General features: G+C 38.4%; 2 protein-coding genes across 6 annotated transcripts in view; one reads left to right on the top strand and one right to left on the bottom strand.

The window, feature by feature from the left end:
* Positions 1-1,426: 1,426 nt before the first annotated feature.
* The window catches only part of fam102bb (family with sequence similarity 102 member Bb), a 21,022-nt gene continuing 5,540 nt past the window's right edge, over positions 1,427-16,908 (top strand). The window contains exons 1-9 of one of the 2 annotated variants that reach the window (XM_046048775.1): positions 1,427-1,693; positions 5,575-5,695; positions 6,479-6,508; positions 6,954-7,070; positions 7,540-7,586; positions 8,638-8,732; positions 12,148-12,246; positions 14,483-14,717; positions 16,619-16,755. In XM_046048775.1, coding sequence (XP_045904731.1) covers positions 1,548-1,693; positions 5,575-5,695; positions 6,479-6,508; positions 6,954-7,070; positions 7,540-7,586; positions 8,638-8,732; positions 12,148-12,246; positions 14,483-14,717; positions 16,619-16,755 — 1,027 coding nt within the window. In that variant the 5' untranslated portion in view covers positions 1,427-1,547. Of the gene's footprint in view, positions 1,694-5,574; positions 5,696-6,478; positions 6,509-6,953; positions 7,071-7,539; positions 7,587-8,637; positions 8,733-12,144; positions 12,247-14,482; positions 14,718-16,618; positions 16,756-16,908 lie in introns of both variants that reach the window. The other variant, XM_046048773.1, reaches the window with a different exon arrangement.
* Positions 8,559-16,908, bottom strand: part of henmt1 (HEN methyltransferase 1) — a 21,729-nt gene continuing 13,379 nt past the window's right edge. For 3 of the 4 annotated variants that reach the window (XR_006825027.1, XR_006825026.1, XR_006825028.1), the window contains one exon: positions 16,778-16,867. The gene's annotated coding sequence lies outside the window, so the exon portion shown is untranslated. Of the gene's footprint in view, positions 8,690-16,777; positions 16,868-16,908 lie in introns of those variants that run through there. The other variant, XM_046048772.1, reaches the window with a different exon arrangement.

Genomic DNA, 16,908 nt, shown 5'->3' with positions numbered 1-16,908 from the left:
GAAATCTGAGCTGCACATCGGTTTATTTTTTTAATTTCTATTTTTTTCATGGGAATATCATAGACTGTATAGGTGAATGTCTAACGTCTATAATCATATGGGTTCGGTGTGTTAAATAAAGTTTAACAAGTAGATAGATAGTCAACATGTGATGTTATTATTTTACAAAAAATTAAAGAGGTAAAGAAACAATTTCGTTTCAATAAAAGTGCCATTGCAGGCCTAGATTTTACCACGAGGTGGCGACTGTAATCTGTCCAATGAGTGCTGCTGCTGTGCTGCCTGACCGCCAGGAGGCGCCGGAGAGAGGAGGCGGGCTTCTTCGAACTACCATCAAGCTGAACGCTGTCATCACTGTACATCCGTTTAATCCATGCGTACATCAAAATAAAAGAGATGGAGTCGTGTTGAGTCAAAATGTAATAAACCTGACAGAAAAGAAGGAGCTAATCTTCCATGTAATTTTAACTGAATTTAGGATGAATTGTTTTTTTTTAAATTTTCTTTCAGTATATCAACTTTTATTGTATTGGGCTAAGTCTGTATGGGTGACATATTACCACTTTTCCAGGGACAGCATGTGTAAAATAGCCTTTTTGGCTAATTCTGGTACAGTATACATTTGTAAATGTATTATTGGTTTGCATTCTACCTGCTCAATAAACCTAAAATAAAAATAACATTGAGGTCTATTTGATTTGATTTTACATAAGCATTTATAGAAGTACAGTAAAACTTACTGTAAAACAGTTAATAGTCTGGGCTTTTATTTGCTTCAGTCACTGAAATCACCCTACCTATATTTGAGACAGACGTCTAATGGGACATGCCTTTAATCCCACAAAACTCTTGCTCAGAAAAGATGGGAATAGACTACTATAAATTTGTTTATTTCAACCAGTATGAATATGACTTGAATAAAAAAAAGTATTATTTCGTCTCTCTTGTTTACCATACAAAGTCTGAAATGTTTAAGTAAATTGAACGTAATGATTGAATTGTGGAGAATCAAACCGATCTAATGATATGTAGCATGTCCATATTGACAAAAGTTTTAACATTTATATTTGTTTGTACGATCTAAGCAGCTCAGAACAAGCTCAAATGGGTTACTCAGTCAGCTTTAAGAGGTTTTATACTACATCCAAAGAACTTCTCTAAAAACTAGACCATGCGTCTGATTGAGACCTAACTTTACTTTTATTTGTCAAAACATGTAGCTATACCAGGCTGGTAAATGGGACACCCGTGTAACTGGGACCAGGCTTTTAACTGAAGTTTCAAGATAAGAATAAACCTGTACTGCTTCAAACCTTATTTTCAAAAAGGCCGATTAATAGTGATCAAAGTATATGCTTCTATTTTGAAAATCCACAACAGGAAGTAGCTCTCCTCCATCGCTTCAGTGAGTTTGACTGAATGTTGTCACCAGCAGCTTCACCATCCTCCCACATCACAACACTGAATCTGTAACTACAACACAATGGGGCTGTAATGTCACCGGCGAGCGAGACTAGAGCATCTTCTCAAGTGTACTGAATCTGTGTATGGATTTAATGATGATGAAAAAGAAGAAATTCAAGTTCAAGGTGGATTTTGAGCTGGACGAGCTCTCGTCAGTCCCCTTTGTGAACGGTGTCCTCTTTTGTAAAGTAAGACTACTGGACGGCGGGTTCTCCGAAGAGTCTTCTCGGTGAGCATTGTCTTAGTACAACCATTACAAAAACTCACAGGACTTGCTTTTCTTTAGCTCGCAGCTTAAACTAGCTGAGGAGCTTTCGTCTACAATGTTAGCTACGTTACTAAATGAGCTAAGCAGGCTACACGACCAACGTTAGAAACTAGCTTAACGTTTGTCAGTTGTTTGCCGCTGTAACGGTGTTTTGGTTGTTCACGTGTAACGTTACCTGCTAGTCAAAGCTATTTTAACTAATTAATACAAATTATAAACGAAACGTATCCATTCATTAGTTTGCATGTTCTTCTTGTTTAAGGCTGGGTGCATTTCGCAGGCTAACATCCTCGCAGGCTGGGGAATTGATTACTGTGCTATGTGTAGCCAGCTGACTTGTCACATAACTGCCATAAAGCTGAAAACGACTCTCCTATCTATTGCTGCTTAATTAACAAAGCTACTAATGTCATGGGTTGTGTTTTGTTCCTGTTTGGTCTTAAAGTTATCATTGAAGTAGGTGAAAGGTGTCTGATTGCTTAGTCAACCTGTTATTAATAGTGATCAGGCAAATGCAAGGACATTGCATAGTTGTAAACCCTTGACAGTCACATTTAGTAGGATAATGCTGTCCGGAATCATTTCTGTCTCAGAGTTTAAAATATTTCCATGTGTTAATAAATGGGAAGAGTATTCCACCATGTTTCTATCCTACTAGGTCATCTGAAACTGTACATTTGTTGCCTTCACTATATGTTTTTTTTTTAAAGGAAACTGAGATAGTGGAAGCCCAGTAGCTTGTCAGGAAACCTGTGGTCCACCTCAGTGTCATGATAATGTTGTCAAGTTCAGACAAGAAAAGACAAGTCATCTTCTCCAAATCCTCTTTTGGGATTTCATGCGCAAGTTACAGTGTTAAAGTGTCTTTTATGACTTTTACCCCAAAGACTACGAAGTGAAAAGCATTTAAATGAACAGAATTTAAATCCTCAAATCAAATATTTTTCGTCATATTGCTTGTTTTGCCCATCCAACAGTCTAAAGGCCAAAGAAAGCAGCCTAATCCCTGCAAGGTAATGCTTGGCTTGAAAAATCACTCATAAGTTACTCGGTTATCAAAATAGTTGCCGTTTTGTTTTCTCAAATCAATTAACCATCTAATTGTTAGCAGCTATGGTCCCAAACCCAAAGATATTTATAATCATAGAAGAAAACCAGTAAATATTCACATTTGGAATCTGAGCAGAAGCTGGAACCAGTGCATTTTTGTAATTATTGCTGATTGTTTCATCAATTTCTGCCAATAGACAAATTGATAGCTTCAGCGCTAGTTGGTAATATTGTTCTGTCAAGCTGAATGGACAAAGTGATAATATTTGTCAGGTGACAAGTATGTGGTACTTCACAAAATATGGTTCATATTTACAGTGAAATGGTTGTTAAAATGAAAAGGATGATACACCAAATAATTGGCCATGAAAGGAAATTACTCTGTACCTATTATCCAGAGTCACCCTGTGGTCCACAGCAGTGTCATGATAATGCTATTATATCTGTCCAGTTGAGACAAGCAAAACCAGTCCTCTCCTCTGTAACCGGGTTTGGATTTTCCCTCACAAACTGCCTTCTATCATTGGACTACGGGAAGAGCATTTGTTTTGGAGTAAGGCTGTAGAGATTAGATGGCTTCACCCTGATTATATAACAAACCCTTTCTTTACAGTACGTAGCTATTATAAACCAGCTAAATAGAAAGGCACAGTATCTTGGACTTTGTGAATCAGGATGTGTCATGGCATTAAGGCCATTTTAATACAGCTACAGTTGTTTCACATGTGAGCAGTCACTGCAGCTAAATGAGAGTGAAACACTGGAAAACGTTCTTCAATATAATCCAGTCAAGGAAAGTTATATGGTTATAATCAAAACATCCTGTTCTGGCTCTGAAATGTTTTAGCTTTGCTAATTTGTAGTGACGAGTTTGTGTCATTAAATCACATTTTACTGCAGCAGTTTGATTTTTTTTTAGACGCACACACTAGTTTTCCTCTGATACTCTTTTAAGCCATCCCAACTGTGAGTGTAAGGGAAGTGAGGACTGTTGTTTTATGAGCCTTTCTTTTCCTTTGGTGTGGTTTGTCATCACTGCGCCATTGTTTCTGGTCAAAACAAGTTTTTCTTGTTATATGATTTTGCTTTTTTGTAAGTATAACATTTTATGAACAAATTCAGACTGGATTTTTTCTTTGCTGCGAAACATTTGAAGACACTGCACCAAATTTGTATCAAAAATGATTAGTTTTTTCTGTGTAACAATGTGTTTGTGAGAGAGTTTATGCCCGAACTCTGACCGCAGCTGCCTTTTAAAAGGCGAGCAGCTGTAGTTTAATAAGATATCTGACCCATGTATAAAGATGAGAGAGACGACCTCCACTTGTGCTTTAAACCAAACTTACTCAAGCTCACTAATAGTATTTTGCTGCTCTGAGAAGTGCTGTGAGTTATAGGGCATGCAGTGTCCAGCTGGCTGGGAGTTCCCTCTGTAATGATCCCAGGATGAAGTCAGCATTTGTGAAACATTGGTCACGCATCTGCTGCTTTTCATTTATAGTGAGGCAGGGATGCAGTGCACAACACAGGCCTGTATTTTCAGTCACTCTTAACCGTCTTACCAGGGATCTGCACACACTGTTAATAGGTTTAAGTCTTATGTCATCAACACACCTCACACTACATCTCTATCTGTATCCCTCAGTCTTTGCCTCTTTTTGTCACTATTACAGATGCAAACTCTTGTCCGATTTTTTACTTGTTGCATCATTGTAATTTGTACTGTATTAGAGATGAATACCATCGTCTCAGCTTGCATGTAAATCCGGCAGAGTCGATTGAAATGAATTGCGTGAGGGCTGTCTTAACAGAAGGGAGTTGGTTAGGTGAGTGGGAGAGGAGAGGATAGCAGTGAAAGGGAGGCCATCTGGGGTATCTTAATGCTGCCCACGCATACATGCTCTTTTCTCTTTCAATTCATCTCATCCTTCCACTGAGAGTAGGCTACACCTCACTCTCATTTTAACCTGTAGTTGTTAGCCGAGAATGTGTGTGCATGTGTTTCTCTGTTACTCTCGTGCCAAAATGGGCTACGCTTGCTGCCGTAATCTTTGGTGGAAAACGGGACTGTAATTAATAAGTGTGTTTATTAAGTGGCCAGAAAAAATCTGAGGCTAAGAACATAAGCTTGTATTGGCAACTTGAAGCAGTGGCCTTGAGCAGGGAAGAGATGTGAGCATCGTTACTCCAGTAGTCATTTGACCTAAGTGGTTTTCATTGTTACATAATAGTGATATAAAAATTAATGAAATGAAGTTGTGCTTCCACAGTTCAGGGATGTGATCAGGGCTGCAAAAACACAAGTGACAAGGCGGGAAATCAGTGGTGCTTAAATACATCTTAGTTTAAAGTCACCTTACCGAACACCGTTTTTTTGTTTGTTAATAATGTGACAATGTATGAAATACTAAACTGTATATTTGATTCCAGCTTTTGAGGTTTGATATCTGAGTGTTTTTGTTTTTTTTTATTGTAATAAACATTATTTCCCAGGTATAGTGTATGATGCATTATGATTCTGGCACAGAGCCAGACAGTTCATCACGGTTTATAATGTGAGTTATCCAAACCGCAAAAGGAAATGAACCAGCTTTTCAGTTGAGCAGAGAGACATTTGAGCTACATAAGCGACCTCTGGTATATATAGCAGTTGTAAGTCGCTTTGGATAAAAGCGTCAGCTAAATGAATAAATGTAATGTAATGAAGCTAACATGCAGCCTGTCCACAAAAAATCCATGATATGTAAACTTATACAATGTTTAAAGATAGTCTTTGTGGTTTCCCCTTACAGAGAGCCAGTGCAGGCCAACTGTGTTCGATGGAGGAAACGGTTCTCTTTCCCCTGCAAGATGAGTGCCAATGCAGGGACAGGTGTACTGGACCCATGTGTGTGTCGTGTGTCTGTCAGAAAGGTACACTATGTGGCTGCCGAGCTACAGATTTCAGACATTATAAATATTCGTATATAGTGTTGTTGATCTATAAGCTGATGCTTTGCATGTGAACATATAAGGTTTAGGTGTGGGTTTTATGCAAAAATAGAGGCTATTGTTCTTTTCAGTGTAAAAACAAGGCTCCTGTAAACAGGAATATCTCATCCTTGCTAACAGAATGGCTGTACCTGGGTGAAATTCTGGTATTGGTTGAATGGACTTTTATGTGGCAGATTGAAACTTGAGAGTGAAATGTGAACTTTAAAACATCAGCCAGCAAGCACAGCATTCTGAAGAAAGCAGCCTCATCACTGTGAACTCCTTTGCCCCTCATCCTTTTGCTATCCTTTAACCTTTAATACAAGTGCGCTCTGTGCTCTAGTTGTTTTACCATGTCATGTTACATAGTTTTCAAGGGTAAAAAGGGATAAAAGCAGAATATGAATAAACCTTTCTGGTGCAAATGCATCTTGTGTATGCACATTGTATCTGCAAGCTATTTCTGGTGTGCCCTGCCCTCTTTGTTTTAGGACACTAAGCATGCCAAGGCCCAGAAAAATCTTTGTTGTTGCCTTTTGCTACAGTTTGGACCCAACAAATTATAGTGTTGTCTATAGTATTACATTAATTAGTAAATTAATAGTCTTAAATTCAGCAACTTTTTAAAATATTTAAATTCATATTTAAATGAAGCATGACTTGTGGATTTGAAATTTTTTTGAGTAACGTTTTAATTTAAATGTTAATGCTTCTCTTCTCTAGGAGCTGAAGGGTGGGAAGACATATGCAAAGGTAATTCCTCATGTACTTATATTATCCAACCCCCATCCCCTACCAACCTCCAGGTCACCTAGATGTACAGTAATCAGCCATATTTATGTAGATTGTGCTGTGAGCCTGAAGCAAACAGATGGCCTTAACTGCCTGCAGGCTGGCTCATTATGTCATGTGTTCTCGCTTTCACTGTTTGAAAGAAGTTATTTACTCCGCGTACTTAACTTCTTCTTGTGGACCTTCTACAATTGATGATAGCTTTTCCCCCCTTAAATATTAAAATTTCAGAAGATTAACAGCTTGTCTTTGAAGAAAAATTTTGTTGTAAGTTGAGTTAATACTGTCAAGTTTTTCTAATTTCCTGATCTCTGTCATTTTACAACCAGAGTGTCACAGTGCTGACTGGGCCAAACGTCTCCTGAGAGAAACCAAAGTTCACCCAGTGTCATTCTTTCTCCTTCAGCTTGGTTTTGCAGATCTGAATTTAGCAGAGTTTGCCGGCTCAGGGAATACAACCCGCAGATGTCTGCTGGAAGGCTACGATACCAAAAATACTCGCCAGGATAACTCCATTCTCAAGGTAACATTGAAGCTACGGTAGAATATCCACAGCTGTCTGATTTCACAGCTTTAAACTTAGTGTTCTGAATACAATGATTTATTTTATTTTTTATTTTTTTGCATAAATGGCTCGGTTCGCTGGTAGCCATTAGATTGTAGCCAAACATACCACCAGGCTTTACTACAGCCATTTTCTGCTTTATTTCATGATGAATTATAACAGTCCCTTATTTAAGGCAAAACTAATGAACAAAGCAGACAAAACTAATGAAGATGTCACTTAACAATTTGAGTTAATCAGGGAGTGCTGATTCCACATGGCTTTTTAAGATCAGTTGGTTAATCTACAGTTCTCCAGTGACTTCTCATATTTGATTATTTTAAAGTACAATTGTGCTTGAACCAAAACACCTTCCCTTTCGTTTTCTTTCTTTAAACCAAGAATGTCAAACCTGAAACAACCAACAGGTCTCTTTTTCTTTTCGTAGGTCATCATCAGTACACAGCTCATGTCAGGGGATCCCTGTTTTAAAACGTAAGTTAAATTAATATATTAACAATTTAATATAACACCATACTTTAATATGGTGCCAAATCTGTTTTGTTTTGTTCATACTGTTTAATCAGTCAGGGATGGTGTCAGCTGACTTACAGTTCAGTCATTTGAGATTCTTAACTATATGTTTTGAAGTGGATTGGAAAACTATTTAATTGCATATGTTTTTGGACTAAAAGAGCATGAGAATTAAACTGTTCTTATTCTTGTGCTGTATGGAGCACCCATGGAGCTTAATGGTTAAGGAGCAAACCACATAAGGTGCACATTTGATTCCTGGCCGGGGGACCTTTTGTTGCCTGTCACACCTCTCTCTCTCTCTCCCCACATTTCCTGTTTGCATCTACCTCTATCAGATAAAGATAAAGTTATGACTTTAAATCTCCTGCCGACTGAATTTGTTTGGGAGCTGTTCCCAGAATGCTGCTGTAGGTGTGGTACTGATGTCTGTCAGTGTTGTGGTGGGAAAGTTTCTTGGGAACCAAACGATACAGAATTACGCAAGACTAAATAATCAGATTTTCACATGTCAAAAGCACTGATTCATTTCATCCTGCATCCAAGGGTTTAATAAAGGGCAACGGGACTTTAATGAAGCTACTTGAATTCTGCTTGAGTTTAAGTATCTTCAATGACTGAGAGAATCTTCACACACATTTCATCTTCCAAGTATAATACTATAAGTTGTTGTACTACTTCTTCTATTAGAAATATACTTTTCAGTTTAAGTATTTGTCTCTACGGAGAGAGAAATTTTGCTTTACCCGAGGGCAAAATTTGACCTAAAAAATATTCTGTAGACTTTATGTTTATGCCAAAAGCTGCATCTTCTTTTATTTCAGCATGTATTTAAAAACAAAGTATCTACAGTAGATCCACTTTTAGTCTTGGCTGAATGCTAATCTCAATGTATGTAATAGTTTATAACTTAACTTTATGGTCTTTCCCTTGATTAATCTTTTATTTTTTAATCCTCTCTTCCCCCATTTCTCCCTGTCTTCACCTTGCTTTGCATTTGTTCTGTCATCAGGCCTCCCTCCACAGCCACAGTGATCGGGATCCAGGGTGATGGAGAAAGCCTGCTGGAGGAGAGGAGGGGAGGGGATTCACAAAAAGGCTGTTCTGGTGAGACCAATCACGCCACATTACACTCCTCTGCTCTGATTAGTAATCCCATTGGCTTTTCTAAACATTTACAGGCACCCGATAGAGCACACTTTAGCCATCCCATTGTGTACTGAGCCACTGTTAGTTTTGGAGTTTTGTTCCACTTTTATGTTCATCTTCTTACATTTATTCAACATTATCTTTTGCAACATTACATTTAAATTATATCACAGCTCGCTGCACATGAGTAGACTTGCTTAACATCACCTCAGCACTTGCTGTTGTAGCTAAGTAGCCAACAGATCTAACCAACAAAGAAACAAAATGAAAGATTTAGAGTATATTAGAGTGAGTAAGTAAAAAAAGTTTACTGTCCAGTTTCAGATTAGGGGAGGGCATCATTTATTGCAAGTGGTACCTTTTGATGCTAGAGTGCTGTGTTATATTTACAGTAGTAAAGTAATCACCAAATGTAAGCATAACTTCTCATTTACCTGCCTACCAACTTTGAAACCACACCTAGGCCTTGCTGCTAACACAAACCGACCATTGCCTTAAAAGTCTGACACATGTAAATGACAAAGGCTTTTTTTGTGAAACAGTTACAAGAGGGAACGCTTTATTTGCCACCAAGTTTAGCAATTTACATATACAGTAAAGTGCAGACCAATTTTCTTGCACATTTTGAGCACATTGGGCTGGTTGTTTAAGTCCAACCTCCAACGCATCAAGACAAGCATGAATTTTACCATGCTGCACTGTCATATTGAAAAATAGAAGCAGTCATTTCAACTTTATGGAAATTAACCTCAAGTTCATTAATTAAACTGCAGAATTCATCTTGTTTGTGTGTGTGCACCCAACTTTCTACAGCATGATGCACTCACACTTATATATAATATATAACTATTTATCTCCTATCCAGCACCATGAAATATTCGTCTTCCAGCTGCCCCTTTCTGCTACATTTAACTGACGTTTCATCCAGCTCACTCTCCCGTTATGTGTCCTAATGTGAACACATTGCAGTGTTGAATGCTTGTGTAGTGCAGCTCTTTCATGTATAATTTAAAGTAGTTCTCTTTTACATTTCCTACAATCTGCTCTGACCCTGTAGGCTCTTGATGGTTAAAAATAGGACTCCGTGCAAGTATGTCTAGGGGGGTTGTGTATTGCATGTGCACACCACTTGTGTTTTTGTCGTCTGGAGACGATGCTCTTTCCCATCAGCAGCATCATGTCTTGGCTGTGCATGTTTGCCATGTATGTACAGGTATGCTTCATGTGTGTGAGCAGTATCAGTGGGAGGTTTGGTTATTATGGTGTATTATTATAAAGATGGAGTTTTGTTATTCTATATTGATGCATGCTTATCGTCCAAGACAAGTTGGAGTGGGAAAAATAATCTACTGAGATATTTTGTTAACCCTTAGATGCCTAGGTCACTGGAATCTACACGTTACATAAGTTGGTAAAAAATAACTTTTTATTAGAATTGCAATCAATAGATTTTGCGTTTTGCACTTAATGTGACTAAACGTAAGAAAAAATATCATTCAGACTAGCTGTTTCTGGGCGTGATCTTTGCATGATGGTTTATTTACATAAAAATAAACTATTTACTATATATAAACTATATATACAACTTTTTGGTCAGTTTTACTGATCTGGCTTTCTTTTCACTTGGGGAATAGCAAAAACAGAAATTACATTACACCACCACCATATTTTGAGGAGGGGAGTATCTGGGTAATTTATGGCCCTCAGTGCATCTCAGGGTTAATATCTTTTGAAATGTTTTCTCTTATGTTGCTGAGGCAGAGGCCTTTCCTTCCTTTCCCGCAGATATTTGAACTGCGAACTGTTCTGCTTTCTGGCAGGTCAGCCTTTTGCCAGTTTGGCTTCTTGACATTAAAATGGTGACTCACTCGCTCATGTTGCTGCACGTGTTTCTTAAAAGGCTCAAACTTTAGACACAATTATACATATCGTTTCTATCTCAGCTATCAAAATTATGGGGGGATTATATTTTCCTTTTGAGTCACACATATATTCTGTATTACAGAATATTTCTTTTACATTGCAGAACCACCTGAGCTCTGATACTGTTGTTATCGTGGGAAAAATATTGTAATATTATTGAGAAGATATAATGAAATTTTACTGTGCTGGGGTTGAGAGCTTCCTCACCTTTGGAATAACTGTGCAGAATGAAACAGCTCAGTACAGGACAGGAAACGTCTGCAGAAAATAGTACACACTGCATCAAAAATCATAGGCCAGGAGCTACCTTCCCTTGCTGAAATCTACACCATTAAGACTATGAAAACAGGGACTCCTCTTAATCTTCTAATCACCTTTTTAATCTAATCTCTCTTCTTTTAAAAGACTGAAAAGTATCAGAACCAGAGCAACTAGATTCTGCATCAGCACCTACCCAGATGCTGTTCGTGCCCTAAACTTTTAAAGTGCTGCTATTATCCCTGTCTGTAAAACACTCTAAGGATATAAGTATACATTGATATACATCAGTGATATCATCCCCTGATTTCATTACATTTATTAATTTTAGCTGAACTTTTTATCCAGGGCGATTTACAATTGCTATATACGTACATAGAGGTTGCACGACCCTGGAGCAACTAGGGGTTAAGTGTCATGCTCAGGGACACATTGGTGGATGTTGCAGTGGGATAAAAATCAAAAGAATAAGGATTTCCCTGTGATTCCACGTTTTTCTGTTTATTTTTGCTTCAAACCAAGCAGTTGCCAACTGTGGTCACTAATTTATTTACCCAGCGAAGGTGAACCTATGGTGTTTGGGAGGCAGTGGGTTTTTCTCTGTTTTCTCTGTTGTCTGCTGCAACTCAAAACTCAAATAACACAGGTTATAAAGAATATAGATCACCAAGTTAGTCTACGTATAACAAGGTAGAAACTGGGTTTGTGGTCTCAGTCGAAACTTGTCTGTCCAATAGTAGACCAGATCTCACTCATGCAAACTGGGGCCATATAGTATCTGAAAACAGAAATTTCTAGGCATGTATGTCTAATCTGTAAAAAAAGAGAACAGTATGTTGAAATGTGTAATGCATGTTTACTGTGTTGTCAGGTTTGTTGCTGAGTTACAGAATACAAACAACCACAAATGTATCACTTCAGACACGCTCAGTCACTTTGTACAGCTATTTCTGCTTTCATCCACAAAAACACTATCTATACCACTCTGGTGTGTTGAGCTGAGAATGAGCCATGGTATTAAGTAAGTACATGGCGTGGCCCTCAACAGGTATTGTTCTTGTTTGGCACCAGTTTTTTTTGACAATAAGAAAGGCATAATAAAAGCTGTACATATTTTACTTAAATGATGACAGTTTTTTTTTGCAATAGAGCAGACTCTTGTCTTTTTTTCTGTTTTTTTCTAATCTAGCAGAGAGTCGAGAAGGGAAGTGTCCTGTTGTTTCCGATGAGATTGGGGGCTGCGGCCACTCCCGAACATCCAGCTATGCCAGCCAACAGTCCAAACTCTCAGGTAGGGGCACCCCACATTAAAGAATGTAAAGGCTTTTTCCTGATTTACTGTTGTTTACCAGATATGGATCAAACATACAGAGCATTTTGCAGATAATATAATGTGCTGGTGCGTGACAGAATTAAAAGTAGTTGTTACCAGCATCAAACTACATAACACCAATCTTTTGCTCTCCTAAATTTTTTTTTACTGGAGAAAATGTGTGTAAGGTCAAACTGAAAAAAGCTTTTGACTAAGGAGGAGGGAAGTGATAAAATGATTTTCCAGTGACACTCCACCAGAGCAGTTCAAACCTGAGGCTCTAATTTCCATTACAGGCAGATCAGATGACTGTAATAAAAGATCAGAGGAAGTACAGAGATGCTCTGAGTATAGCTCTAATGGCCCTCTAATTTTGAATCTGAAAATGTATTTCCTGCCACGTGTAACCCTTCATAGATTGATTTGAACCTTGTACTCTTGTGTGGGAAGTTTGCTCTTCCATGGCTGTAGTGAACTGATGCTCTGAGATGTCTCTTGCTTGAAATGGTTTCCTGCAGACATGAACAGCGAGTGTGTGGGTGTCATTGCAACTCTACTGAACTGTTAAATCTTTTAACACACTGCAAGTTGCAAATCTGCTCGACATCACAGCAAAACATGTTTTGTTTAAAACAAAACAACTAATACTGTATAATGCCTCATATTAACATTAAATCAATACTTATGAATTAATGTTTTACTTCAGATGTTAGGTAGTACATTTTTATTTTCTGTTACACTTTTCTTCCATTGGTAAAGCAATTATTGGACTTTTATGTGCATATAACAAATTGATCCTCTGTCATTAATATTTAAATGCAGATGAGAGCACTGGTGCTATTACTGTGTGTAATATTATGAATGTATGTCAGTAGCAGGTGGTTGTGATCACTGGAATGCTACAATACTCTTGCAGGATCTCTCAGGGCATACAGTTACTTAACATTAAGTCAGTTGCGTTAACCTAGTGAAATTGCAAAATGGTACATGATGCATAAAGCACTTTTATGGAAAGTGCTTTACAATTTACCTCTTATTTGCCCATTTATATACACACACACCAGCATGTAGACATAATGAGCTGGGGATCGAACCGCCAACCCTTTTATTAGTGGACCACAGTAGCCCATTGGGGCAGTGTAGCAGAGATAGCAAAATATAATGAGCTGCATGTCAAAGATCAATTTTTTACTTGACTTTTAGAGAGGGAAGGTATGATACATTTAATCTGAAAATGTCACCCCTAAGGTAACTCTAAAACATTTTATTTTAACCAGCTATAATCAATATTTCTAAAATATCAATGTGACAATGTGGATGTGTTTACCTCAATTTGAAGCTCCTCTCAGTTTTATGAAGCCTTTCAGCTCATTGTTTAACTGCCCGGCTGTACCTTAATTATTTTGGTTTCCTCTCACTGCTCTCATAGTGTCATTTTCAGCAGAAGCAAGCAGCTGTTTTTTTGTGAAAAGGCTACAAAACAAACATCAGAGAGTCAAAGTGAGCAGGTGAACATAGGAGACAACTAGGAGCAATTAAAGAGCCAGTTCCCTCAGGAGTTAGTAAAGGAACTGAAACAGAGCTAAAAGAGTGTGATTATTAGACTTATTTCACCAGGTGGCATGTTAGGGTTGGGCTGCGTATGAACACATGCACATAAGACGACTGCTACACATAGACACACACACACACACACACACACAATCCAGCGCCCCACCCGATGTTTCATTGTAGACATGGCCCAACCCTATGGCAGGTAACACAACTCTAAACAAGAAGGGCACTCAGAGAGCGTAGTCCTCCTCCAAGGCTAATAGTCAAGTCTAATGATATGCAAATGTGAAGGCACAACCACTGTCTGCATATATATCCCAAACTATGAGCTTTACAGTGTGTCAAAATATGGTTGTGCCTAGCCGAAGACCCATCATCTCAGCTGTGCATTTATGTACTTTGTGCAGTTCCGAATTCCAGATTAATCCAGAAAAATCACATCCCTTATTGCTAATTTCTTACATACCTCCTGCATTTTTACAGTTTCTACAGTGACATTTGAGGTTTGTTTTGTTGTAAGTTTAGTCACAACACACCATTCACTTTAACTACACTGAATTCAGTTTTTGCCATAGTTATGGCCATTGTGTTGCAATTGACCTCTCACACTATTAACGAAAGTAAATAACAATTTACTGAAATCTTTGCCCATCTTTCTCAGGCTACAGCACAGGTCACTCCCGCTCCTCTAGCATGTCAGAGTTCAGCCACCGGAGAAACCATTCAGTGGGCAGTGCCTCAACGGGTATCGGCAGCATCCCAGAGCCTTGTGAGGACCGGGAAAGAGAGTCCAGACCCCGTCCTGCTCTACCTGAACACCCAGTTCCCACCGCCACCACTAGCAACCCAGCGGGTACACCAGTACGGAGCGCCTCATCCTGTGAACGACTCAACAGGTGAGTCCTAATTTATTTGGCAAGTAAGGAGCTTTAGAAATTTATGAAAGTACATACAGGCTTCATCATCACAAAGAGAAAGCATTCAGCAAGTCAAACATGGTAACCTGTTTATTGTAGGTCGTGAGTACAAAATATAGTAGCAGTAAGTTGTTTTACGGAAGTTAATTACACCTGAGACATGTGCGACATTTCAGGAAGCAGCTGTCATGCAGTAAAATGCTATGAGGCAGAACTGCGGAAGAGTATCTGTGGTTTCATTATGTGGTCACAGTAGGCTCTCTTAGTATTCATAAAAGTGTTATTCTGTTTGTGGTATCTAAAAATGTCCAGCCATGAATCACGCTTTTCAAATGAAGACTTGTGGTTTTTAAGTACTTTTATAGGTGCACTTTATATTTGGCAAACGTCTTTGAAGACCAGCATTCAGTCATATTGTTCTCACATCTGTATTATCAGACAATGTAGCATGTTGTACTTATCTACATATTGATTTTCAGGTTTTTGAATGAATCATTCAACTTTTGGGAAATTAGCTTTTTTGCTTTCTTGCCAAGTTAGATGAGGAAACCAAACCCACTCACATATCTGTACATATAATTATTAAGCTTCTACTTGCAGCTTGAGTCACCACTGGCTGCCTGGCAACCTCACAGTGACAGTACTCCAGGAAGTTACTACACACTAAGAAATAGGATAGCTCATATCTCCCCATAAAACCACAAGGTGTCATCTTTATTACACTTTTTTTCTTTGTAAAGATTAAATAAATTAGATGTTGGAGGATTTTGTTACCTTCAAATTAATGCTGTGTTTCATTAGTTGTTCCACTTTTCAGCCCTTTATATACCGCCACAGTGTACGTGACATGGAAAACACTTTGAGAGCAGAGGGAAAGTGGGCAGTGGATTTAAATGATGCCTTTCAATGAGGCAACGGTACTTCCTACAGATTATTGTTATATTGTTATTATATTGACATTTGGTAAGTAGGCTTGCAATTTCAGAAATGTCTCTTCTGAGCTTAGAAAATAAACAATCTGTAGCCTACAATATTGGGAATAAATACATAGCTTGTTGGCATCATAGCGGAAATGATGAGAAACTGCAATGCACAGTGGTTAATCTGCAGCGGTGACTATTTATCTTGACTCGTCACCCTCGAAGGGTCGATTTCACATAGTTTTTACTTGTGAAATGACAATTATCTTGGCAGCAGGGATTCCAGAGTGCAAGTGCCGAAAGGAAGTCAACAGGGGCATGTTGAACAACTAATGAAACAGCTTAAAACAGGCTAGCTGTTACCCCCGTTCTAGTCTTTCACTAAGCTAAACAGCTGCAGGCTGTACCTTCATATATACCTACAGATGAGAGGTATTCATTTTCTCATCTCAACTCTTGGCAAGAAAGTGACTAAACATATTTCCCAAAATGTTAAACTGTTTCTTTAAACATCCTAGCTTTTGTCAGAAGGCTGCTCAAATAATATGCACAAACATTATGATGTCCAACTGCCAAGCTGATCATAGTTTCTAATCTTAGTGGCAAGATAAGTCTGGTAAAAAAGAAATCTTTTCAGCAAGCAGTATGGAGCAAGAGGCAGTGGTACAAAAGAATAAGAAAATGAAAGGCCTCTTAGCCACAGACATTTGCAGTAGTACAACTGTCTTCTGCAGTAAGTAGCACTGGCAAGTGTGTCGCTGCTACCAAAAACAGTAAGTCGACTAAAAACCGGTTGAAAAGCAGCTGAATCATTTTGAGCTGCTTAGATTGAATCCCTTGGCTCTCTGGTTGACCACATCCCTGCTTAGCACTAAATGAAATGTAGATTCAGTATGAGAAACAAACAGCATTAGCCATTAGTGGTTAGACACAAAATGACTCTCCATATCCTCCACTCAGACACCCAGTGAAGCAGGACTCCATGGAGTCTCAGCTAAAGAGAATGGACGACACACGTGTGGATGCTGATGATGTTGTGGAAAAGATTCTCCAGAGTCAAGACTTCACACCCAGCCTACTAGACTCCAGTGCTGAAGGTAGGCCACACGAACAGAGGTCTTTTTAGAATTGCCATATCTGCAGGTTTTATTCTTTCAGGTGTCATTGTTGTGCAAGTTCTAGGCAGATTTTCTCCATCTTGTTTTGTCACTAAAAGGAAAGGTTAAAGTTACTAAAAGCAACCATATTCT

Source organism: Micropterus dolomieu, linkage group LG05 (assembly GCF_021292245.1).
Source record: "Micropterus dolomieu isolate WLL.071019.BEF.003 ecotype Adirondacks linkage group LG05, ASM2129224v1, whole genome shotgun sequence".
In the NCBI taxonomy this organism is placed as follows: Eukaryota; Metazoa; Chordata; class Actinopteri; order Centrarchiformes; family Centrarchidae; genus Micropterus; species Micropterus dolomieu.
Note: the sequence above shows the minus strand (reverse complement) of the source record. Positions and strands in the feature narration are given on the sequence as shown.